A 26,809-nucleotide genomic window follows, 5' to 3' on the forward strand; every position below is an offset into this window, starting at 1 on the left:
CCTTAGGAATCAAAGCAGGTCTTCGCATTGGAAAGGAGCTAATTGAAAACCTGTATGCAAATCAGTTTGCAGTGCAATTTTTGAAGTATAATCCACTTAGTTGGAAATGCTGCAGACTTTCCACAGGAGAGAGTCTGCTTCTTTTGCACCACATGTGGTTGTATGGGTTCAGAGCTGAACCCAGACATGCCTTTATTTTCACCCCGGCAGCCCCCCTGACTTGAGCTAAATCGCGCAGGGCAAAGGCCTTTTTAAAGAGTTCCGGTGACGTACCGGGGCTCTCCATGGGGCTGCCAGGAAACCCGGTGACGTCACCGGCACTGATGGGCAGGCTTTAGTGCTGCCCTAGCCAGTAAAACAGCTAGGGCAGCGCTAAAGCACACCCATCAGAGCCGGTGACATCACCAAACACACTGCAGGGGGGAAGCTTCCGCCCGGCCGTGTGTTATTGTAAGCAAAAGAGCCCGAACCCTGCGCGATCCAGCACAGGGCAAAAGAGAGCATTGGAGCATAAGATACTCCGATGCCAACATCAGGGGGGCTGCCTGGGTGAAAATAAGGGTATGTCCGGGTTCCGCTCTGAACCCGGACAACCCCTTTAAGTGCTGAACTGGAGAGCGCTTCCTGAAGTCATATGTTTTGTGTTTCTGAGCCAATCGGCAGCTCTGAAAAGGATCATATGGTGCAGTCTGAACTGTTTCTGGGAAGTGCACGTCCTATGATTATTTTCAGAGATTCTTACTGGCTAAGAGGGATCATGTGAATCTGAAGAATTTTATTTTGCCCCCCCTCCCTCTTGATTAGCTCCAAGTGGACAGAATGACACAGGTATAACTATTAGGGCAGGGATGGCCAACCTGCAGCTCCCCAGCTGTTGTAAAAACACAATTCCCACCATGCCCTGCTGTAGGCAGTCTGGGCATGCTGGGAGTTGTAGTTTTGCAACAGCTGGTAAACCGCAGGTTGGCTACCCCTGTATTAGGGTATCACACCCAATGCCAACATTTACATAATCATAGTGACTGGTCAGTAAGCAGTTGATGCCCTCAGTGATTTATATTTCCCTTCTTGTGCTTCCATTCTGTCATCAGTAAACAGTGTTTGGCTTAGTGACACATTAATTGGACGAGTCCACAGACGACATTACATACACCGCAGGTTAGTTCTACATCAGAGGAGTCCTGATCGCCATGTCAGCAAAGCCCTACTAGTGATGGTTAAGGACTGACCGCACTGGGGTCCTCCTGTTCAGGACCATCACAGCAGCCCTGACTGAATGAGTCAACCAAAGACCAAGACGACTCTAGTGCCAACGTGCAAGCTACACAGCAGCATTCCGGGCCCCCGGAACAGTCCAAGTCATCCAGCTTTTGGGTAATATCTGTGGTCTGAGGATTGGCTGGATCCTTCCAGGCGTTCATTTCTGACAGCTCCTGGTTAGAGGCTTCTTCCAGGTCCAGGTTGCAGGTTTCAGACAGCGGAGAGCTGACGTCTGTCCCGTTCACAGTGTCACTGATGTCACTTATGTTCTCGTCAGTGTCCGTTACACAGGCTACGTTAAGGCTGTGCCTTCTGACGGTATATTTAGCCTTTAGACTGGAGTCCAACTCATCTTTTCCACCTTCCGTGAATTCAGCAAAACTCCGGACACCAAGTGGTTTCGGGTTCCCATCCTCCAGTCTACTGATGGAGAGCTGCAAGCGAAGGAGCAGATTGTGAGGACTGAATCAGTTACATCTGATAGGGGGCTGTTGCCGATGTAACCTTAAAGTGCAGGTCTAGTTTGTGCCTCCCCCCCCAAAAGCAGCGCCACTCTAAGACTGCCTCTGGTAATGCAGTATTCAAGTGAAGGGAGCAGAGCTGCAATACCAGACAGCCTATGGCCCAGAGTCACGCAGCTTGTGGGAAGGGGAAGCTTTTTTTCCCCTAACCTTGGGCAACCCCCTATGTTGTAGGTTCCTTGGTGATGCCAGGGAGTCCAGACACTGGGCCAGCTACAGATTCAGCTCAGATCACTTAAGGCTCCATTCACACGTCCGCAATTCCGTTCCGCATTTTGCGGAACGGAATTGCGGGCCCATTCATTTCTATGGGGCCCGCACGGTGTGCTGCCCGGATCCGGAATTGCGGATCTGCACTTCCGGGTCCGGAATTCCGTTCCCAGAAAAAATAGAACAGGTCCTATTCTTTTCCGCAATTGCGGACAAGATTAGGCATTTTCTATTAAGTGCTGGAACGCAGATTGCCAGTGTCCATGTTTTGCGGATCTGCAAAACACACACAGACGTGTGAATGGACCCTAAAGGTTCACTGTTTTGATATCACCAAAATTAAATGGCGCCTGTGAATCTCAAAGTTTGAAGTGGGTTCCCCTCTCGTCACTGGCTCTGGATTCAAAAAACACTATCCTTATAGCCTTCATTAACATTAAGGGCTCATGCACACGACCGTATGTTCACTCTGCATCAGATGGCAGCATGCACTCAGCCGGTATCAGTGTTTTGCGGACTGCAGTCGTGTGCATGAGCCCTAAGGCTGGAATCACACATGCAGTTTATGATGCCGTTTTTTGAGCAAAAGCCAGAAGCGGATCTGGCAGGAAGGATAAGTCTAATTCCTTCCCTTATCTCTCCCATTCCTTTTTAATCTATTCCTGGCTTTGGTTAAAGAAAAACTGTGCCAAAACAGCAAATGTGATTCCAGCTGTAAGGGGACATTAGGTGCACTGGGTGGGCACTGGGTGGGGGACCAGCTCACGTAATCTACTTTCACTCTGATACCCATCCTACAGAGAGAAAAGAGGCCTAGTCTTTGGTGCCATTCTCTGCTCTGGCTAGTAGTGGGGGTCCAGAGACCCTCCTTTCTATAAATTGCAATCAAAAAGGTATCTAGAAAGTGGGCGTCTAGAGCAGAGAACCCTCCTGACACGTCCCCAGCACAGACCCTCATAGCTTAAAGGGAACCTGTCACCGGGATTTTGGGTATAGAGCCGAGGACATGGGTTGCTAGATGGCCGCCAGCACATCCGCAATACCCAGTCCCCATAGCTCTGTGTGCTTTTATTGTGTAAAAAAAACCGATTTGATACATATGCAAATTAACTTGAGGTGAGATGAGTCCGGGACAGGACTCATCTCAGGTTAATTTGCATATGTATCAAATAGTTTTTTTTACACAATAAAAGCACACAGAGCTATGGGGACTGGGTATTGCGGATGTGCTGGCGGCCATCTAACAACCCATGTCCTCAGCTCTATACACAAAATCCCGGTGACAGGTTCCCTTTAAAGCCAGGAGCTGCAGTTTAGAGTTTTAGTAAGACACAGACCTGATGGATTAGATCCTCGTCAAAGTTGGGCATACTCTTATCTCTTCTAATTTTCTTCTCATTTATAGATCTGTGAGAAAAGGAAGAACGTGAGTAAATGTCAGGTCTGAAACTAAATAAACTTGACTATAAATCCAATAAGGAGAAGACCGTGTGCTCCTGGTACTGTCCCTATGCATCGCTCGGGTGTTCTTACACACCCCATAGTGTGGGAACCCCTCTCCATTAAGTCCATAGGCATATGAAAACGATAAGTTCACAGGGTATAAAAGTTATGAAGAAACAGCACGGCACTTGCCTTGGGACAAATTCCCATTCTTTTATTCACTCCACAGCGGGTACATATCAGGGGTATAACCGGGTCCACACAATTTGGCCTACAGAATTTCACGTCAATCATCAGTCTTTCCCAAGGCCTTTGGCCTGTTTCCTCTCAGCCAGGCAATAGAAAACCACATTAAAAAAATTGGAATTAGACTCACCGGTAATTTGGTTTCCATGAGATCAACGCGACGGCCACAAGGAGATTGACCCCTGACCTCTGTAGGGGCAGGAACAGAAAAAAAGGTTAAAACACCCCCTTCCTCCACCATACACCAGTGTTTCCTGTCCCTACAGAGGCCAGGGCAGAGAGAGGTCTCCCTGTTCGTCAGGGAGATTATTTTCTTATTTTTGGAGACCATCTATAGTTTTCTTATTATCTGATTAGCAGGTATTGACTCATACCCGTACTCAGCAAAAAGAAAAAGAAATTAGGGAGAGAATAACGGACCGTCATGGTGATCTCATGGAAGCCGAATTACCGGTAAGTCTAATTCCGATTTTCCATATCACTATGATGGCCACAACTTTACGTCCAAAAGACAGATCAGCAGTATTAGAAAAATCTAGGTGGTAATGCTTCATAAAAAAGGTATGTACACTGGACCAGGTTGCCGCTCTACAAATGTCTTCCAGGGAGGCACCTGCTCTTTCCGCCTGAGAAGAAGAGGACATAGCTCTAGTTGAACGCGCTTTTAAATTCGCTGGACAAGAAACTCCCCGAGCGGTATAGCAATGGGAAATTGTGCACTTAATCCACCTAGCACCGGAAGACCTAGATAACTTCTTCCCTTTGTTCTTTCCTGAGAACTGAACCAGAAGACTATCGGACTTCCTGACATTTTTTTGTGACCTCCAAGTATTTTAAAACTGTACGTCCAAGGAGTGAAAAGAACTCTCCCCGCTATTTTTTGGATTATTGCAAAATGACGGGAGAAGGATCTCTTGATCTCTGTTAGATACCACCTTGGGTAGGAACCCTGGGTCTAGTCTGAGTACTATCCTATAATCTGGACATACGGAGACCTCCTCCAGACCACTCACTGTGAGAGATTGCTGCTCACCTTCCACCAGTTTAAGTGAGGTCTTTACGTAGCCTGGAATGTGAACCTTGCGATCGAGCGACTTCTGTTGTTTGTCCCAGATGTTCAAAATCCAGGACTGCATGGGACCGGAATGGAGCTGGCTCCACATTACTGATGGGATACAGGCCGTCAATGTTCCCAGCAAACTCATAGCTTCTCTCACAGAGCGGATTCTCTTCCTCTGGAAGGTCACGATTTTTTCCCCCAAAGCCTGAATCTTGTCTATGGGCAGGAAGGTGGTCTGTGACTGCGAGTCCAGGATGACACCCAGGAACCCTACTCTGGTCGATGGATGCAGACAGGATTTCTGAGGACTGACGATCCAGCCCAGCTCCTCTAGAGTGGATAAAAATACGTGTCTAGATCGGTCAGTAATTGATCTACCGTATCGCCCACTAATAGGAAATAGTCTAGATAGGAGGATCAGATTCAGCTCCTTCCGTCTCCGGAATACGACCATCTCTATCACCAATTTTGTGAATATTCTGGGAGCCGAGGAAATTCCAAACGGAAGAGCCGTAAATTGAAAATGGCAAGTGTTGCCATGCTGGTCTTTTATGGCGAATTTCTTGAGAGTTGTGGTGGATCGGGATGTGATAGTACGCGTCTTTTAAGTCCACAGTACACATCCATGCGTTCTTTTTTATTAGGGGAATCAGGGATTCCATCCTGAATTTCCTGTAGGCAATGTACTTGTTGAGGAATCTCAGGTTTATGATCATACGGAATGATCCTTTTTTTTTTTACCAGAAAGAGACTGGAGTAAAATCCCTGGCCCTGTTCTGAGACTGGGACCTGAATTACGACACCTAGCCCTATGAGGTCCTTGATACTTTGCCAAATGCCGCTCTGAGCTTTCCTTGACCCCAGATTTGATATAAAAGAAATCTCTTTGGGGGGGGGGGGGGGACTGAAGAGAATTCTATCTTGTAGCCCGCTCTGACTACCTCCTGGGCCGAGGGCTTTGATGTTATCTTTTCCCAGGCAAATGAAAAAATTCTTCAGTCCAATCTGATGGACTCCACGGAAGCATCCGCTAAAAAAGGCCGTTGCTGATTTAAGGAGAGGGATAGAGTTTATTATTTCTTATTCCTCAATTGGGATTCTAACTCGTTCAGCCAAAGTTACGTAGATCTCGCTACTGAGGTCGCAGCGATGTTAGATTTGAGGAGATTAACATAGACGCCTCCCAAGATTTACGTAATAAGCCATCAGCTTTCCTCTCCATGGGGTCTCTCAATTGTGATGTGTCCTCGAAAGGCAACTATTTTTTTTTTTTTTTTATTGACGTTTGACACTTGTACATCCATCTTGGGGATCTCGTCAAATAGTTTAGACTCTGCCGGATGAAACAGGCGGTTCTTGTATTCTCTGGACACCCCTAGCCTCCTCTCAGGGTCTGACCATTCTTCTAAGATCACATCTCTAATGTTTTAATGTTTACTTAATTGGGAATACTCTGGCTATTTTTGTTCTTAGATCCCCAAACATCTTCTCCTGAATGGAGTAAGGTTTTTGAACGTCCTCCACTCCCCGTGGTGGCTCTTACAGCTTTTAGGAGGTCCGACATATCAGTGGTAAAGTAGAATTTTTTACTGCCCTCAGTGATCTCTCCTTCCAAAAGGGGGTCCTCCTCCCACTGCCTGGAAGAGGGAGCATCGTCACCCATGCATTCTGAATCAGAGAAGGAGGAACTCCGACCGCTGGGATAATGTAGCCTTGACCTCCTCCTGAATCATGGAACGGAACTCGTCCGTTAGAGAGACCCATTCCTCCCGGACAATGTTAGAGATACAATCCCTGCAGATCTTTTAGGGTAACCGTCCGGTAATTTTTTGAAACCGGAGATACACTTAGCTTTTTTTTTTGTTTCTTCTGTGCCTCTTTAATTACGTATGAGGCAAGAACAGACCAAAATTAGGAGGATGAGATATATATAAGTGTCTCTATATATATTGTGGACAGTACAGGAAGGTTTGTATATCCCACTCAGATACCTCAGCTGGGTGGGATAGCTAAAATCCGGGATGCAATAGTCTCAGCAGCATGTAGGTTGCTGAGACAAGGTTGTTTTCGGTATATTCTCGGCTGGATTTTAGTTGGATTGGCAGATAGGACCGGAAGTGGGATCTGCCAATCCACACCCTTCCAGGACGGGTGTTCCCTTGGTCCAGAGAGGATCGCAGGTGAGTTCTGCAATAATCAGGCTGGGATAAAGCACCTCCCAGGGTGTCAGTCTGGGGGAATGTGTTATCCGGGACCAGAGACCAACAGATGTTTGGAGTGATCTCAGACTGGTAGGCTAAGGGACCACGAGGCTAAGTGACAGCCTGTAATTCGGGGGGACACAGTGACGCCTGCGGTACAAGGGTCACAAGGCCAAAGTCTGGAGGACTGTTGGGCCACGATCCCCCAAAAGGGACTCGTATTTGTGCAGCATGGGGGCTGGAGAACTGTTTGGCTGGGAAAGCCGGGCCTGATGCCAGGTATGAATTGTAACCTGTGGTTTAGTCAGGGCTTTAGTTAACGTGTTTAGGTAGAGCCCAGACAACAGGCTTTTATTTTGTATTGTTTTTGTTGGTGCTTGTGTCACATTGAAGCACAGTTTTAATATGAAAACTACGTGGTCTGAGAAGAAGTCTGTAAGCGTGACCCCGGAAAGAGAGCTAACCCTCACAATATACACCCCAGTGCAACACTCCACTGTGCGATATTGATCAGGGGAGGGGGAAAAGACCCCTCTCCACAAAGGTGGCCCCGTAATAACCAGATGGTGATTAAACAAAACCCGCAGGATAATAAGCAATCCCTATGCCTGGTGGTCTAGGAAGAAGGTGTGTCCACATGTATTAATATAACTGAAGGTTAAGGGCAGTGAAAGGTGTTAATGCCAGTATTCCTGGTGGTCTAGGAGCTACTATACCCAGTAGTCTTGAACAGTGAGGTGGTTAATTCCAGTATCTCTGGTGCTCTTGAGCGGTTAAGGGGTCAATGTCAATATTCCTGGTGGTCTAGGGCAGTGAAAGGGGTTAATGTAAATATCTCTAGTGGTGTTAGGGAGTGAAAGGATTAATGCAAGAATCCCTGGTGGTCTAGGGCAGAGAAACAGTAAATCGGAGATGGTGGCAGTAGAAGGGTTAGTAGCGGTTACTTACCTCTCCAGTTATTTTTCTCCCTGTAACGTCCTGTTTCCTTCTTCCCGCACCATTAATACAGATAAGTGCAGTGAAAGGATAGAAAGGACTGTGCAGCTGTAACTAAAAGGCTGCACAGTTTTCTCTATGGTCGAGCAGAGCTATTTACAAACACTTTACCCGATTAACAAAGGGGTTGTCTGCTTTTCTCCATTAATGACTTATCCACAGAATAGGTCATCAATATCAGATCGGTGGGGATGTCTGACTCCCGGCACCCCTACTGATCAGCTTTTGAAGAGAAAACAGCACTCGTACAAGCACTGCCTTCCCTTCTCTGTTTACCAGCTCGCTGCAGCGGGGAGCAGGTGTAATGACACGTGTGGTGTCCCCATTCACACCAATCTGAATAGAGACGAGCCATCCCATAGAATTGAATGGGGATGCCATACTTGTCATTACATCCGCTCACCACTCCGGTTGCGACGGTACGAGCGCTGCTTTATCTTCAAACAGCTGATCTGATATTGATAACCTATCCTGAGGATAGGTCATCAATAGAAAAAAAAAAAAAAAAGCAGACGACCCCTTTAAGGGATAAGCTCAGGTAGCCCCTGTGGGAGCGGTCTTTCCTTGCTGGGCAGCTTAGAGGAAATTGTGAATGTAAAGTGGATCTCCTGTGTGAGAGCCCCAAACAGCTCCCCATATCTCAGCTTCTTGGGTTGGATTGTCACACAGTGATGCGAAAGTGAAAGGGCACAGTACGAAATATAAAGAGCCGTCTGAAAGGGTCCTGACAATGGAGAGCTACTTCAGATGTCGCCAAGATGGTCTGAGGGAACAACGTGGTGACCTATGAATTCCCCTCTTAAAAGGGTCGACCACTTTGGACAATTCCGTTTCTTATATGCCACTTCCCCCATCAAACCAAACTGGGAAGTGGGGCTGAGAACCTGCCGATACATACAGGAAAAGCGCAGATTATTTCCTAATGTACAGGGAGCCGTCGTGTCTGACCTCAGGGTCACCTCTTCATCTTGTGTAATGACTTAATCCGGTCATTTCCCCCAAAATTGCAGTAAGTGCAAAAAAAAAAAAAAAAAAGACCAAATCTGCTTTTCTTCTCATACAGGATAAGGCCATCTGCTGGGATCGGCGAGGGAATAAAAAGCCACTTCTATCATTCTATCCCATTAATCCTGAGACTGCAGCAGATCAAATCTCCTATTAGGGAATATATATATATATATATATATATATATATATATATATATATATATATATATATATATATATATATATATATATATATATATATATATATATATATATATATATATGGGACCGGGCAAGAGACTGAAAGAGACAGACAGAACCGGCCCCAAAGTGACAGTTTACAGCACATTTTATTATACTCAGCTGCAATCACAATATACAGAGCTGCAATCACAATTCTGCCGATTTCAAAGCGAAAATATCCCAGTTTCCCTTGCTTGTTACATGTCTGCACAGTGTTTGCTCTAGTGATCTGGATTTCAAAACCAGCAGAATAGCGAGTGCAGCTCTGGAGTATAATACAGGATGTAACTCAGGTTCAGTACAGGATAAGTAATGTATGTACACAGTGATTGCACCAGCAGAATAGTGAGTGCAGCTCTGGAGTATAATACAGGATGTAACTCAGGTTCAGTACAGGATAAGTAATGTATGTACACAGTGATTGCACCAGCAGAATAGTGAGTGCAGCTCTGGAGTATAATACATGATCAGTACAGGATGTGTTGCTATATTAAACTTATATAAGGGTACATTATTACATGCTTATACAACATTATAACTTACTTCGATGGAGTGACATCAGATTTTCTGGGAGTTACATGAGCTTCTGAGCTGGTCGGACTAGAGGTCGTTGCTGGAAGGAGGGGAGACAGTATTTTGGTAACAGGTTTACGTCTCTTATTGCCATTAACACAGATAATGGGGGAATGATCAATAAGGATTGTGGTGGAGATTTATCAAACTGGTGTAAAGTAGAACTGGCTTAGTTGCCCATAGCAACCAATCAGATTCCACCTTTCATTTTTGCAAAGGAGCTGTGAAAAATAAAAGGAGGAATCTGATGGTTGCTAGGGGCAACTAGTCCAGTTCTACTTTACACCAGTTTGATAAATCTCCCCCTATATATTATAAAAAGGACTTTACGGACATATATTAAAGCGCATTATCCCCCATCATCTCACATTTTTTCCGGATGTGGCCGGGCTGCTCCTCGGACGCTGCTGCCCCGCTGTCTGTCACGTGGCTGGAGGCGGAGAGAAGAAGCTGTCGGATTCTGCTGTTCTGTGAACAACCACACAATCGACTGCTGTTTTATATGGACTGAGAAAACCACGTTATAACCGTCATCTCATGCCTGGAAGTCTCCAACACAACAGGTCAGCTACAGCCCTGCTGCTGTGAGGTCGAATAGGGATTGTGTTAGATAGGACGTCACATATCTCTAACTATGCAAGGGTCAATAGAACATAACTATATGCTGTGGGTCCGTATAGTGATAATAATGCCACATTCTATATATTTTCAGCATTTTGTCTTTCCTCCTACAGCCTGTCAGCTCTGCAAATGCTCCCCCTCCAGAATGAAGGGAACGGCTGCTTTAGCTGCTCATATCTCTGGTTTGGTAGCAGCTAGAGATGTGGGCTTTGTATTGTTTGAAAGATAACATTCCAAAAGCATTATCTTCACTATATGGGAAGATAGTATTGTTAGAAAATCGGGATGCAGTGAATGCAGCTGAAAGTAAAAGCAGGTTTTACCGCAATTATTCCAGACTAAATTTCTAACAGCGATATCTCCTGCTTATCCTGGGCGAATGCTGTCGTTTTGGTCTTGTATGAAAACCTGGAAATTTCAAACAAGACCAGGCCCATGCCTCTAGCTGCTAACATTCAGGAGATATTAGTGGCTAAAGCAGCCCCCCCTTCCACATATGCCCGAGCCCAGTTTGGGCAGAAGAGTTATGCACTTTTCCCACAGCCCAGTTAGGTGGTTAAAGCACTCTCTGACCCCCTGACACATACTACCTTTGCAAAGTCCAGTGGGCAATACTGACGCTTGTTCCTCACGTCCACCCAGGCACCGTACAGTAACAGCAGCTTGACTAATCCTTCATGGTTCCTGCGGACGGCCTCATGCAGGGCAGTGTTCCCTTTTACATTGCTGAGATTGACAGATGCTCCTTGCTGGGAAAGGAATAGAAATAAACTGGTCATTGAGGGGTTATATAACTGGAGATTCCAGCAGATACCAAACATCTTCTACCTCCAGTAAGAGGGAAGTCATCTCCGGGTGGCCTGCGATGCAGGAGTAGATTAGGGGCGTGTTCCCGTTCATGTCCTTCTTGTTCTTCCCCGTGCTGAACTCCATCAGACTCTTTACCACCTGGAAAATACATTCTCTTATAATTCAGCGATCTGGGAGATTCTTAAAGTGAACATCAAGCTTTTTGTACCGCCAAGTCTCTGATCTCTAGGCAGAAGCCTCTTGGTCAGAGGTGAAGGAGTCTACGAAGTCAGAAGCAGATGTCACATGATCGCTCCTGGCTCGTCTTACCAACCCATCTTACCTGGAATGCCTGTAAATTTCTCACCGCCCGTTCCAGTACCTTTAAGTGGGCACAACTGCATCTTATAGATGCACTAAAATGATCAGGAGGCAGATGCACTTTTGTCAATATGGCCACTGCAACGGTCAGCCATACTCATGCCACATGCACAGATAACCCATTGACATCAATGGACACAGTGTAATGCCTCATTTACCCTGTAGTGATCTCAGGAAACCAGTTTAAAAGTCTATGAAAAGACAACCATTTGACGTGTTTCGGGGGTAGGCCACTGTGTTGTAAGGGTATTTTACATACTTAAGTACTGATTGGTTCTGTCCCCTTAATAAATATTTCTATCACTTACCCTGTTTAAGCCTATTTATTCTCAAATCATTGAATTCACGTTAAAACAGCCACCTCTGAAATGAGTCATATGGTTGTTTTTTATTAAACATTTAAACTGGTTTCCTGATCTCCAGAGCCGTTTTTTATTTTAACTCATTTTACTCCAGCTGCCGAGGGACACTTGCTGGATCATCTTAGGGCAGTGCGCCAGGCATCCAGTGTTATCTGCCATGCTTTTCCCAATGCTGTGCCTGTCCTTGCACAACCCCCCTTGGCGAGTGCCTGTCAGCTCTATGTATTTTGCCCCTGCATTACTTCACCGCAGAGCACCTCTTGGTGCGTTTCTTTTCTAACAATTAGGCATTGTCCAAAGCGTAGAACCTACTTAAGCCCCAGCCAGTGCCCACCTTGAACATTCTTCCTGCGATTTCATTCCCAGGATTTAAACTCACCTCAAAATGTCCCTTGTGACAGGCCAGGTGCAGAGGAAGGGCCCGGTTCCCATTCTTTGCATCCACGTGGGCCCCGTGTTTCAAGAGCAGAGTCACAAGAACGGAGTGACCATTTAAGGCTGCGATATGTAGCGGTGTGAATCCATCCCGACTGGTCACATTGACCCCCAGACCATTACTGGGAATCCTGTTCAGCTTCTGAAATCCAAAAAAAAATAAAAATAAAATATCACCTCCCTAGGCTGATAGAAAAAGAGTTATGAAGTGGGCGAGTGTTACAAGTAGAGGCCCCCTTTAGACAACCCTGGTAACAAGCTGGTCATGTGGGGTACATTAATGGGAATGTGATGACTTACGTGCTGCCCACAGGAATCAATGACCTACTGCTTGCAGAAACTCTGGGGGAGGGGGACATAAGTGGCGATTACCGCCATATGTAAAGTGGTTGTCCCTATAATGGACTGACCTTCTGAACAGGACCACATGTGCGGCACTGGCACAGAGGGTGACAAAACTCCTTCCCAACCAGCGAGTCTTCCAGTTCATCATCATAGTCATCATCCACCCACTCCAAGAGGTAACGAACCTGCAGGGGCAGATAACAGACAAGGTGATACAGGCTGGATTTTGAGAATGAGGGTCCTTCACCCCCTCCCCTCTACATAGTTATCTCCAGCAGTCCCGCAGAGATGAATGGAGCGGCAGCGTGCATACTCGACCATCATCACTACATTTCCAAGAAAATCTCCCACAGATGTCAGAGGGAGCAACACCCTTGGATGTCGTACCATTTCCAGGTCTCCATCAGAGATGGCTCGCAACAGCTTCTCCACCTGAGGAAGACAAAGAAATCCTCTGATGCACAATTTACACGTTGACCCGCCGTCGCCTTTCTACTGCACCACTGCAGGTAAGTGTACCCTATGGGTTCTGTAACATGGGACATACACATTAGATCCAGCCTAGATCATTGGGATCTGCCCAGGGACCTGACGGACAGGATTATTAATGTCCGACACTGTTGTTTCACACAAGTTAAGCGGTGCCTGGGGCCTTTAGGCTGCTATCTGACCTCTACTGAAATTACAAGCAAAAGGGTAATGTAGTGGGATCGGAATGCTTTGTGCCGCCATAACTTGGAGGCAAAAATAATAATAATAATTTTTTACAATTACATTGTACAATTTTTGTATTCGCAGTGTTCGGCATGCAGGATAAATAACGGGATACGGTAATATTTCAGACATTTTTGGACACTGATGATTACCGTATTTTTCGCCCCATAAGATGCACCCCTCTTCCCCCCCCCCCCCCCCCCCCCAACAGTGGGGGAAAAGTGCCCCTGCGTCTTATGGGGCGAATGCTGGCAATTTACATCGCAGACTGCGATGTATTAGTGAGGAGGGACTGTAGTAGGCGGGGAGATCGGCCGCAATACTCTGGCCCCGCCGCTCAGTATGTACTGTATTATACGTACATTAATCATCAGATCTAAACTGAATAATGATGCGCTCCCCCTGCGTACCGTACTAACCGATACATGTCCCGCTCCTGTAGTAAGCACTAGCAGCTTACTACAGGAGCGTGTGCGTGTGCGCGTGTGTGTGTGTCATTATGATGGGGAGGGGGGGGGGGGATCTGTGGATGGGACTGTTATGGGGGAAGGGGGGGATGATCTGTGGATGACACATATAGCAGTGTCATCCACAGATCCACCACCCCATAACAGTGCCATCCACAGATTTCCCCCCCCCCCATCATAATGTCATCCACAGATCCCCCATAACAGTGTCATGCACAGACCGCCATTAGTTCAAACCCACCAAAAGCACCCCTTTTGGTTCAAAAAAATATTTTTTCTTATTTTCCTCCTCAAAAACCTAGGTGCGTCTTATGGGCCGGTGCATCTTATAGGGCGAAAAATACGGTATTTTTTTTTATTGTTTACATTTGTCTATAATAGTATTTTTCTTTTACGTTTTAAGATTTTTTTAATTTAAATTTTTATTTTTTTTTACTTAAAAGGGGTTATCCCATGATCAATATTAAAAAGTGAAAATTATGTATGATCTAGTACAGGACAACTCTTGAGCAAAGCTAGAGCCAGCCTGAACCTCACATGGATTCAGAAATCCCCCCCCCCCCCCCCACCATGTGCTGCTCAATTGCTCTGCTATATTCATTTGAAGCCGGAAGCTCAAGGGGCATGTCCTTTCTGCTGCAGCTGGTGGCAGTTGAAAGATGAAACTGAGCATGTGTAGATTGTAAGCCCTCACGGGCAGGGCCCTCTCTCCTTCTGTACCAGTCTGTAACTAGTCTGGTTTATGATTAGTGCAATTGTCTGTATTATGTATGTGCACCGCTTATCATATGTACAGCGCTATGGAATGAATGGCGCTTTAATAAAAATAATGTGCTTCCATCTCAGTGAGCAGGACAGAGAAATTAGAAAAAGAACTAACAGCAGGTGGCGCTATACAGGTAGATTTCATTGAATAACTCAGTAGCTATAATTAATTTTAATTACAGGCAATTACAAAAGTTTTCAGATCCAGGTGCTGGTTTGAAAAATGTAGAATATTATTTGTGGGAAGAACACTTTAACCTGCAATCACTTCTATAATATACAATACTTCTTTATTGCAGTGTACGGTATCTGCAGCATCGTCCGGATATACTGTGTAATGGAAGTACCAAGATGGCAGGCATTGGGGGAGGCCTTCGCTTGGCCACTAACCCGCTCGGCACCACTATTGTCGGATAAAAGGAATTAGTCCTAGCTACTGTTTTCAATGGAAGTAGACATTTACATCTTTATACTTGCTTTTGACGTCATCTTGCCTGGTGGACGGCGACGAGAGGCTGGACTCGGACGAGTCTCGGCTGATGGTGTCCGCGGAGCGAGGAGGGGACTGGCTGAGGGACTGAAACACGACCCACAATAAGAGACACAAGGGGACACATGAATACGTGGGAAGGAAGCAGAGCTCGCATTCAGTGCGCTGCTGTGCAGCCGCTCCTTACCTCCGACCTCCTGCCGTCCCCCACACGTGCAGATTCCATGATGGACAGGATCTAGGTACAAATAGAAGGGCGATCAATTTGGAAGCGGAGCGACTTCCACATCACATCAGGCCAGTGACGGGCAGACATCCAGCTAAAGGCCGTGACGTCCAACATGGCCGCTCTAACAGCTCCTACAGGGTTTAACCAAGCTTCCCCAGACTCCCAAATAGCAAATCTATCTAGTTGTACGATTGTATATCCCTTCCCTATATCACTCAGTTCAAATCCACAGTTTTCTGCTTGCAGTCAGTGAATGGAAAAATTGCCTACCCTCTGAAGCTGGAAACCAGTACAGTACTAATACTTTACACAACTATAGGTATGCTACAATGTGTCGAGCCTATACAATCCTCTGTGAGCTAAGCCCATCAGCAGAACTAGTCTCTCGTCTGTTACAATGTAGCAGTGCTGGTATAATGTATTAGCAAGTCTGGATACAGCAGTAACAAACCCTCAGATGTGAAAACCAGTAGGTTTTAAAAGGGGGTTGTGCAAGAAAGGGAAAATAACTTACCTGCTCCCCTCTTCCTTCTCCTCCAGGCCTGTGTTGCTCCGCTGGGCTCCCAGTTTGAAAACATCCATTTTGACATCGCCGCAGCCAATCAGTGGCCGCGAAGGTGACCATTTGTCACTGATTGGCTGCAGGCAATGTCAAACTGGACGTTTACAGCGAGGGACCCCAGCAGAGCATCGCAGTCCGAAGAGAGAAAAAGCGTGGAGCCAGAGCCAGGAAGCAGGTAAGTCATCTTCCCTTCACAGATTCTTACATAACCCCTTTAAGGCCCTCGGAGACTCCATAGTCTGGCACTGCCGGGACCCCTTACCTTAGAGTTCAAGGCGCACTGCAGTGGCGTCTCTTTCCTCTTGTTTGACACGTTGGGGTCGGCTCCATTCTGTAGCAGCACCTCAATAATCCCCTGGTACCCCCAGCGGGCGGCGACGTGGAGCGCTGTGTCGCCCTTCTCATTACCACAATCCATTCTACAAGAGTTTACATCGTAATAGACTAAAGCCTTCACACACTGGAAGAACAGAGGTTACAGGTATCACACGCTGGCACCACGTACAGACACCCCCAGTAATACACCCCCCCCCCCCCCCACACAATGCTATCACTTGTATCCGATCCTAAAGAAAGCTGGGTCACAATGGCTGCCTTCAGCTTCCACCGGGATCACCATCCAGCTTTCCTACACTCCTGAATGGCTAATGTACACCTAGTTATCCCAGGATACAGCCTTACTACGCCATGAGGTACGGACGTTCAGGACTTTAGGAAAGCTGGGTAATCACTCAGCTTTCCTGCACTCCAGAATACCTCCATACTGCAGTATTACTAGGCATATTTGCCTCTGAGGACTCTAGGAGTGACAAGCGATGAGGATACTAGCAGACACCCAGCTTTCCGGAGCTCCTGAATGGCTAATCTGCCCAGTTATTCCAGGACGCTTCCATATCGAGCTAACACTAGGTGACATTCAGGAGTATAGGAAAGCTGAGTGACCGTAGAGATAAAGGCCGTACTAGTGGCCACCCAGCTTTCCCAGAAATGGGTACAACAGAGAAACTGCTATAGTGTTAACATCTCAGAAGCTTATATTTTAGGGGATTTATTTTTTATTTTAAGGGTTCAGGGGTCGTTAAAGTGTAAGCCCAATGGGTGCAAAGTGAACACAAAACTACAGAAATGGTATAACCTGCATTTGGGGAGTGATAGTAACATAAGAGCGCCACCTACAGGTCACAGGTATGTACTACTGTAATCACAGCAAAATGGCCAACTATTCCCAGCAAGTGAGCGCTTGAAATGGGGTGGGTGGCAGATACGGCTTCATCTCCCCATAGGATTAGATTTACACCAGCAGTATCTACGCTGCTCCGCCATGTTGTCCATCCTGCTCATACTTACATCCTCATGTCCATAGGTGCAGGCCAAGTGCAGCGGGGTGTTCCCATTATTATCCTGGATGTCTCTGCTCGCCTTATAATGTAACAAGAGCAGCTTAAAAAAAAAGGGAGAGGACACAGAAGAGATGTCAGGAAACAGGAGGATGAGAATGACATTTAGACTCGGGCTAGATGACCCGGCGCTAAAACATTGCGCCGAATGTCAGGTGTGACAATCAGCGGAAATCTAGATCTGTCTGATCATTAGGTCTGACTGGCTGCCTTACATTTATAATCTTAAAAAGGCGTTTTCTGAGACTTAAATATTGATGAGCTGTCCTGAGGACCGGTCGTCAATATCTGATCAGTGGGGGGGGGGGGGGGGGGCGCTTCTGACTCCAGGCACCCGCGTTGGAAGGGGCCACAGCACTCAGCAGGCATTGCGACCCCTTTCTAGGCCAGCGAGGTGCCGTTAATCGGTCGTGTGGCCTTTCTGCAGCTCTGTACCATGCAAATGAATGTGACTGAGCTGCAATACCAAGAGCAGCCACTATACAACGTGTGGGCGCTGTGCTTGAAATACTATGAAGAGACAGCAACGCTCATCCAGTGGCTGCAGCCCCTTCAAAAAACAGCAGATCGGCGGAGGTGCCAGGAGTCGGAACCGCCACCGACAAGAACAGGTCGATATTTAACTCTCGGAAAAACCTCTTAAATGGTGCGCAGTCACATGTCACCATAAGGCCTCATGCACACGGCCGTCCTGTGCATTGGGGACTGCAATTTGCGGTGGCCAGGACGGATTGAGACCCAATCAACTTGAATGGGTCAGTGATCCGTCCGCACTGTAAAAAACAGAACATGTTCTATTTTTTTGCGGTGCGGAGGCACGGACAGAAACACCACGGAAGCACTCCGTAGTGCTTCCGATCCGTGCTTCCATTCCGCACCTCCCGTATTGCAGACCCATTCAAGTGAACAACTCTGCCGTGTGTGACTGTACGTTAACCCTTCAGCACAATTATTGTCAATGTGCACAGGACTGATGCAGAGCCCATCCCCAACTTACCGCTATCTTCTGATGACCTTTCTGGCAGGCGAGGTGAAGAGGCGTAGAGCCGTGATAATCGGTGGCGTTCACCGCTGCTCCTTTACAGATCAGGAGGTCAATAAACTGAGACTGACCTAAAAAGATGAAAGAGGTGAAGGTTTCTGCTACATATACATGGCATAGATTTCCACCATGTGAACGCCCCTTAGGTGGCAGCTCCATTCATCTTTATGGAACTGCTGGAAAGAAGGCGGGGGTAGTGCTTGGCTATCTCCATCGTCCCACAGAGATGAACGGAGCAGTAGCGGACATGCACGATCGGCACTGCATTCATATGGGGAGACAGGGGACTATTCTCTTGACCAGTGGGTGTCCCTGCAGTCCGGCCCCCACTGATCAGACTAGGGGTAGAGTTTCAAAGTTAAAGGGGTAGTCCAGGCTTTACCAACTGATTGCCTATCCTCAGGATAGGCAATCACTAGCTGATCAGCAGGAGTCTGACAACCTGCACCCCAGCAGTGTCCACTAAAAAGCTGTGTACTTCTGACAACAACGCTGGGCCAGTCCAACCCATCAGCCACAGATCTGAATTGCTACCCTGTAAGGCGGGCGACAGCCTCCGCCAGCATCCATCAGAAAAGGGGGTGTCCTGATGAGACAATTAACAGGGCCTGACTTACCACAAATGGCGGCAATGTGCAGGGGGGTGTAACCGCGATCGTCTCGAGAAAGTGGAGTAACAATGGAAGTGTCATTTAACTTTCTAGGTTAAAAAAAATATATATAAAAATCAATCAGACAGATATGCAACCATTAGGAGTAAATCATTTAGGAATAATCCTGGGATGAGCAGCTCGGGGTGTACAGGATAATGTAGAATGCATTACAGGGCAGTAATGGAGCATATAAATCCACAAAGCATCACGCAGTTATTAGGACTCTATGGACGGAGCTGCACGCGGCGCTCCACCCCGCAATCTGCTAACCAAGACCAATACACAACTCCTGGAAATTATCAGATCATGCTTAAAAGGGGTATTCCAGGATTTTTATCGATGGCCCATCCTCAGGACAGGTGATCAATATCCGATTGGAGAAGGTACGACACCCCGCACCACCTGCCGATCAGCTGCATCAGTGCAACTCTGGAGCTGGAAATACACACCTGTCTATGGTGCAGTGAATGGAGCTGGTGACCATTCACATCAGTGGCAGCAGTAATCAGCTCCATACACTGAAACAGCTGATCGGCAGGGGTGCGGGGTGTCAACCAAATATTGGTGGCCCATCTTGGGAAAACAGGCCAGCCATAACAAAATCCTGGACAATCTCTTTAAATTGTTGCTGAAGGAAATTTTCTGCAACTTTTAATATACTTTAGGATGTTACATAATTCCTCATCATTTGCAACATATCTGCTTGCCGTCAGTGAATCAGGACACACTTCTTTACATCTACAGGCTGAAAAGCTGTACAAGTTGTCTGAGCTATACTGTCATATTACCTGGCAGTGGGGAGAGTGGCTGAGCATGTGTGTCCACCAGCACTCAGCTCAGTATGTGGATCTGCATATTGCTAAACACTATGCCCACCAGGTGGCGCCAGGCATTGCAAGTAAATGCGCACCAGGTGGCGCCAGGCATTGCAAGTAAATGCGGACCAGGTTGCGCCAGGCATTGCAAGTAAATGCGCGCCAGGTGGCGCCAGGCATTGCAAGTAAATGCGCGCCAGGCATTGCAAGTAAATGCGCACCAGGTGGCGCCAGGCATTGCAAGTAAATGCGCACCAGGTGGCGCCACTTATTGTAAGTAAATGCCCACCAGGTGGCGCCATGCATTGTAAGTAAATGTCAAATCTTCACCAGAGTTAGTTAACATCATGTAAGTGGCGGACATGCTTCATTCAGGACCCATACAATGAATAGGATATTTAATAGAGTCTTTACCCAGAAGCCATCTTATCACAGCTGTCGCAGGAGCAGAGCGGGTGACACATTTTTTGGACGACTTCCTCATCTGCGTCTCCCTGGTTCAGCATTTTCTCCACTTCTTCTTGATTCCCAGAAGCAATGTGCTACATTGGAGAAAAATGTGAAAAGGCAAATTAAAAGCAAGCAGAGGTAGGACAGGGCATAACATTTCCCTGCACTGGAGAGGACACGACGCCTTCACCAGCGGGTGACCATGTAATATATGAGGACCACCCTGCAGCGGCAGCTCCCTACCCCAATTGTAAAGAGGACCTTTCATGTTTTTTTTTTTATTCATTGAGATAAATACCTTTACTTGTGGGGGCGATGCTGCCACCCTGCCTGATTTTTTTAAAATCTGGCTCCTATGCCCCGCTGTGCCCCCCTGTACTTTTCCCGCTCAGTATAGAAACATAGAATGTGTCGGCAGATAAGAACCATTTGGCCCATCTAGTCTGCCCAATATACTGAATACTATGGATAGCCCCGGCCATATCTTATATAAAGGATGGCCTTATGCCTATCCCATGCATGCTTAAACCCCTTCACTGTATTTGCAGCTACCACTTCTGCAGGAAGGCTATTCCATGCATCCACTACTCTCTCAGTAAAGTAATACTTCCTGATATTACTGTTAAACCTTTGCCCCTCTAATTTAAAACTATGTCCTCTTGTAGCAGTTTTTCTTCTTTTAAATATTCTCTCCTCTTTTACCTTGTTGATTCCCTTTATGTATTTAGCAGTCTCTCTCATATCCCCTCTGTCTCGTCTTTCTTCCAAGCTCTACATGTTAAGGTCCTTTAATCTTTCCTGGTAAGTTTTATCCTGCAATCCATGGACCAGTTTAGTAGCTCTTCTCTGAACTCTCTCCAAAGTATCAATATCCTTCTGGAGATATGGCCTCCAGTACTGAGCACAATACTCCAAGTGAGGTCTCACCAGTGTTCTGTAGAGCGGCATGAGCGCCCCCCTCTGTCTACTGGTAATGCCTCTCCCTATACACCCCAGCATTCTGCTAGCATTTCCTGCTGCTCTATGACATTGTCTGCCTACCTTTAAGTCTTCTGAAATAATGACCCCTAAATCCCTTTCCTCAGATACTGAGGTTAGGATGCTCAGTATGCTAATACTGAGCATCGGTACAGGGAGGAGGCGGCGCCAGGGTTTCTCAATGGGTGTCTCCTTCTCCCTGGCAGTGCCGCGGTCCAATTACAGCGGAGGGCGGCACAGCCAGGGAGAAAAAAAAAGCTCAAGTAAAAGGTATTTATCTCGATTAAATAAAAAAAAAAAAAAAAAAAAAAAACACACAACACACATGAAATATCCTCTTTAAGGCTCCATTCACACGTCCGCAAAATGGGTCCGCATCCGTTCCGCAATTTTGCGGAACGGGTGCGGACCCATTCATTCTCTATGGGGACGGAATGGATGCGGACAGCACACAGTGTGCTGTCCGCATCCGCATTTGCGGTGCGCGGCCCCGATCTTTAGGTCCGTAACTCCGCAAAAAGATAGAGCATGTCCTATTCTTGTCCGCAGCTTGCAGACAAGAATAGGCATTTCTATGGGGGTGCCGGGCGGGTGTGTTGCGGACCCGTAATTTGCGGGTCCGCAACACAGCACAGACGTGTGAATGCAGCCTAAAAGGGGTCACACGCTATGATGCTTAAGAGGCAATATGGAGAGATGAGGTCCCCATAGGCAAAATCATTTAACCCCTTGGTGCTGCAGCTATGGGCACAGATGACAGCAATTTTTTTTTCTGTTTTTGCATCACTTTTTTCAATTTTTTTGCTGACACGGCCATCTGAGGGCAGTTTTTTTGTTTTGTAGTCATATTTTAATAGCACCATATAATGTATTGAAAACTTTGATGTAAATGGTGTTATCTTGATTAGTTTTGGGTCGCCATATTCTGGGAGCCATAACTTTTTTTTTTTATTCTTCCATTGCTGGAGCTGCATATTTTTTTGCAGAATGAGCTGCAGTTTGATTGATACCATTTTAGGTACCAAAAAAACCTGGGTCCTGCATCTGTCAGCACTTAATAAGCTTTCAAACATGGCAGACCTGTTAAACCCCCCCCCCCCCCCCCCCCCCGACCCTTTCTTCTGTCCAACTGACGAAATGCTGCAGTCTCTGTTGTCTGTGGCATCTAAGGGACTAAATGCCCGGGATCATCGGAGGGTTATCTCCAATCCTGGCCATTGCAGCTGTAATACTGTAGACCGTGCGGGCTCAGCTTCTGAGCCCGCTCCATCCCCGTGACGTAAATGTACATTGGATGGCCTACCTGACATCAATGCCACTCACCTGGAATAAGCAGTCTATGGGGGCAGAGGAGGTCCTAGACAGCAAGTTCATTCTCTGCCACAGCAGAGATTTATCACTCCCATCAGGATCCTGGAATACAAAATGCAATGATGAGTTTGGAATACTTCAATATCGGAAGTGTCAAAGCCAAGGCTGTGGGTGTCGAAGGCTCAGCGATTCGTGAAGGCAGTGAAGGCTAGCACCATCCAGTCCGATCCCATAGAAGAGATACTGTAGCACAAACAGCTGACAACATTTCTGCTGGCTGTGATAATAAGGTGTCAGGATACATCATAGCTGCAGAGCAGTCAGAGCGCCACTGCCTGACCGGACTGCTGTTCACCACCAAAAAGTGCCTACAGCGGGCATGTGAGGGGCAGAACTGGACCACGGAGCAATGGGAGAAGACAGCCTTGTCTGATGAATCACATTACATCACGTGGACGGCCGGGTGTGCGTCACTTACCTGGGGAAGAAATGACACCAAGCCTGATCCACTGAGGTCGCACTGAGCAACTTACAGGACTTAAAGGGGTTGTCTCATCTTGGACATTGGGGGCATATCGCCACCTCTGGGACCCGCACCTATCCCTAGAACAGAGCCCACAAGGTGCATGCGCGACCACCCTCCATACATTCCTATGGGATTGCCAAAAATAGCCATTCCCGTCATTCCCATAGAAGCGAATGGAGCGGTGGTCGCGCTTATGCTTCCCATTCATTTCAATGGGATCCCGAAAATATTTTCGGCACTCCCATAGGAATGAATGGAAGGCGGCCGTACATGCTCTGTGCGCCATCTGTTACTTTGCAGGCTCCGTTCTAAGGGCGGCGATATGCCCCCAATGTACAAGATTAGACAACCCCTTTAAAAGGGATCTACTGCTAAAGTTTGAGTGATTGTACCAGAGGACGCCTCAGAGGTCTTGTGGAATCCACTCCTCCTCAACAGGCACAAGGGGAACTACACAATATCAGGTAGCTGGTTTTAATGTTATAGATGATCGGTGTACAGCTGGATAATGTAACATTTTTTGAATCCGATAATTTTTTATTGCTTTTTAAAGAAAATTTGTAATACAATTACAACAATTTCCCACCCAACCCCACCCCTAAGCACGACCATCTAGAAGAAGCAGTATACAGTCCATAACTGTGATTGGAAAGTCCATCTGGAAACATCACAGTCCATTCTCTTAAATCATAGTACATGGCATCACAGAGCTTCCGTACTTCTAAATATATATCCACATAGTATACCGGCACAAACATACCATCATAATCTACTATCCCATATCTTATCATACACATCCGTCTCTAACATTCCTTTCATACCCTGCAGACATACTCTAAGACAAAGTTATAATGTGTAATCCACGAGGACCATATCACTTCAAAAAAAAATTCTCGAGTTCCTTTTCAAATAAACCTATTCCTCCAGCTTAACCAGTGTGTGCACCCTACCTACTACTTCCTGAATCGTAGGAGCAGTTTCAGCAATCCAGTGAAATGCTATGCACTTCCTCGCTTGATACAATATCCTCATAACGGCCACCTTTTTTTAAGCATGTTTCTTGGCACTTTCACAAAACCAAGTAAACAGGTCAATGGTCCAACTTCTAGATTGATTTGAAAAACCCCATTTTATAAGTTCCACTACCTCAACCCAATACCTTCTTAATCGTGGGCAATTCCACATAAGATGGATCAAATTTGCACTACTAATATTACAACGTGGACAGACATCATTCTCCCTATAACCCATTCTGAATAGTAGTGCAGGTGTTCTATAGACCCTATGCAGGAGATATAATTGTGAGATCCTATATGACTCGCTCAATGACAGCGTCGGTAGGTCGGTGAGAATTTCCTTCCACTGCTCCTCAGTTAGATCCTCAATATCCTTCTTCCATTTCTCATACAATTTCAGTGGGTTGGATTTATCAATTTCCTCCCTGAGTGTGTTGTAATAAATGGATATCACCCCACTAGTGGGCCCTGACCTTGCTGTGTAGTCAATGATAGGACATCTGGCTGCCTGTTGGATCTTCCCCTTCTTTTCCCGAGTTTGAATAGCGTGCCTCAACCATAAATACACATAGAAATATTTATGTGGAATACTAAATTCCTGTCTCAATACCTCAAAGTTCTTCAATGACCCATCCGAAAACAGTTGAGCCATCCTCCCCAACCCATATTGCTCCCACTGTTGCACTCTACTGATCTTATTCAATTCAGAATATAGGCAATTGGGCCATATAGGTGTGTGAGTACTATACCCGGTTATACTCATTCTTTCTTTAGTTTTCCACCATATCTTATGCATCATGCTTACCAATGGATATTGAGTACCATGAGAATGAAACGAACCATCCTCTAGAGCCGACAATAAGCACGTACGATGTATCAAATGTTGAACAATACGACCCGCACTATTCAGTTGTGTCACATCCCCCCCATCCTCTAAAATGCTGTAACTGGGCTGCAATATAATAGGACCAAGGGTCTGGTACTGCCAGTCCGCCTTGTGTTTTAGGCCGTTGCCGGGTTGAAATAAGGCAGATTTTGACCAATTAATCACTAACCCAGACATAGCCCCAAATTGATTAATGATTGCCATAGCAGCAGGGAGAGACTGCTCCCAGTCGTCCAAGAATAAAAGCAAGTCGTCTGCATATAATGCCACTTTTTCTATTCTAGGTCCATACTGAAGTCCTTTGACAGTAGCAGCCATTCTCAGAGCTTCCGCTAAGGGCTCCACCGCCACGAGAAGCGGTGACAGTGGACACCCCGTCTAGTTCCTCTAAACAACATGAACGGATCAGACAGGTCCCCGTTAACCCTCACTGCCGCTCTAGGGCATGCATACAGTAGTTGAACCCATGAAATAAATTCAACTCCAAAGCCCATTTTTTCAAGTACCAACCATAAATAAAGCCATTCCACGCTATCAAACGCTTTGGCCGCATCAAGAGATGCGACTGCCGCGGTCGAGGCGTGGACATGTGTTGCTTGAATGTTCAGAAATAGACGTCTGATATTTACCGCCGTCGACATAAAGCCTGCTTGATCCTGACATATTAAGGTAGTTATCACTGAGTTCAGACGATTCGCTAATACTTTCGCTAAAAGTTTAATATCAACTGGGAGTAAAGAAATGGGTCTATAGGATTCAGCTTCAAGCACATCTTTACCTGGCTTGGGCAAGAGCGCGATGACCGCTTCATTCATGGAGTCCGGGAGCCGACCCCTCCGCTTGGCATCATCACAAACCTCCAGTAATTGAGGGAGGAGAATGTCGGAATAACGTCTGTATATCTCGGCCGGTAGGCCATCCCTTCCTGGGGCTTTGTTATTAGACATTGTACTTAATGCTACCTCTAACTCCTGAACAGTAATGGGACCGTCCAATAGTGCTTTATGTTCATTTGATAGGGTACGCAATTTTAGGGGTTGCAAGAACTGACCTATCTCCCCATCTGTAACTTTCAGTTTAGATTTATATAGTGTGGAATAGAAGGAATACATGACCTGGAGCAAATGTGGTGATTCAGTTTGCATAACACCATATGAATCTCTCAATGTACGTAGACTGTAATTGGGCTTTAGATATTAGTGACCAAAGTCTACCCGCTCTCTCCCCCTCCTCATAGAAGGTTTGCTTTTGAAAGAATCGTTTATTTTTTGCCTGCATCAGTAACCGGTCATTCAATTTTTGTTGGGACTCTTTCCATTTCTCTCTAGTGATATCTTGTGGTTGTAGGATAAAATCCGCCTCAGCTGCCTCTACTTCCATGATTAACTTTCTCGTGTGTGCCCTAGATTCACTCTTTTTCCTGTTTACTTCCGCTATAAGCAGACCCCTCAAAAATTCTTTCAATGCCTCCCACACTACTGACTTGGTTGCGGACGGTAAATTAATCTGGAAGAATTCCTTAAGTTTTTCGCCAATTCCGCCAGCATCTGGTAGGAGAGGTAACCAGTAAGGATTAAACTTCCAACCCCCACACTTATTGCTCCGCTTTTTACGGAGGTCAAGAACCACTATTACCGGTGAGTGATCCGAGATCTTGCGTGGCAAATATTGCACGTCCCTCGCGTATTGTCCTATAAGGGCATTTCCAAGAATGAGGTCTATCCTGGATAGGGAATTATATGTACTAGAGCAGCATGAAAATTGCTTTACTAACGGGTTTTTCAACCTCCAAAAATCTAACAACATAGCTTCCTGCATCAAAACCCCAAAAGGCG

General features: G+C 46.4%; 1 protein-coding gene across 2 annotated transcripts in view; it reads right to left on the reverse strand.

Moving 5' to 3' along the window:
* Window positions 1–478: 478 nt before the first annotated feature.
* ANKRD27 (ankyrin repeat domain 27) overlaps window positions 479–26,809 on the reverse strand; it is a 47,284-nt gene continuing 20,953 nt past the window's right edge. Inside the window, exons 13-29 of one of the 2 annotated variants that reach the window (XM_040409588.1) lie at window positions 22,559–22,648; window positions 20,222–20,349; window positions 18,957–19,039; window positions 18,295–18,410; window positions 17,248–17,340; window positions 16,163–16,360; window positions 15,297–15,347; window positions 15,083–15,208; window positions 13,061–13,105; window positions 12,739–12,858; window positions 12,273–12,470; window positions 11,190–11,309; window positions 10,952–11,110; window positions 10,109–10,208; window positions 9,711–9,780; window positions 3,329–3,398; window positions 479–1,694 (exon numbers count right to left, since the gene is read on the reverse strand). In XM_040409588.1, coding sequence (XP_040265522.1) covers window positions 1,218–1,694; window positions 3,329–3,398; window positions 9,711–9,780; window positions 10,109–10,208; window positions 10,952–11,110; window positions 11,190–11,309; window positions 12,273–12,470; window positions 12,739–12,858; window positions 13,061–13,105; window positions 15,083–15,208; window positions 15,297–15,347; window positions 16,163–16,360; window positions 17,248–17,340; window positions 18,295–18,410; window positions 18,957–19,039; window positions 20,222–20,349; window positions 22,559–22,648 — 2,244 coding nt within the window. In that variant the 3' untranslated portion in view covers window positions 479–1,217. The remainder of the gene's footprint in view (window positions 1,695–3,328; window positions 3,399–9,710; window positions 9,781–10,108; window positions 10,209–10,951; window positions 11,111–11,189; window positions 11,310–12,272; window positions 12,471–12,738; window positions 12,859–13,060; window positions 13,106–15,082; window positions 15,209–15,296; window positions 15,348–16,162; window positions 16,361–17,247; window positions 17,341–18,294; window positions 18,411–18,956; window positions 19,040–20,221; window positions 20,350–22,558; window positions 22,649–26,809) is intronic. The other variant, XM_040409589.1, reaches the window with a different exon arrangement.

The sequence above is a fragment of the Bufo bufo genome, chromosome 10 (assembly GCF_905171765.1).
Source record: "Bufo bufo chromosome 10, aBufBuf1.1, whole genome shotgun sequence".
In the NCBI taxonomy this organism is placed as follows: Eukaryota; Metazoa; Chordata; class Amphibia; order Anura; family Bufonidae; genus Bufo; species Bufo bufo.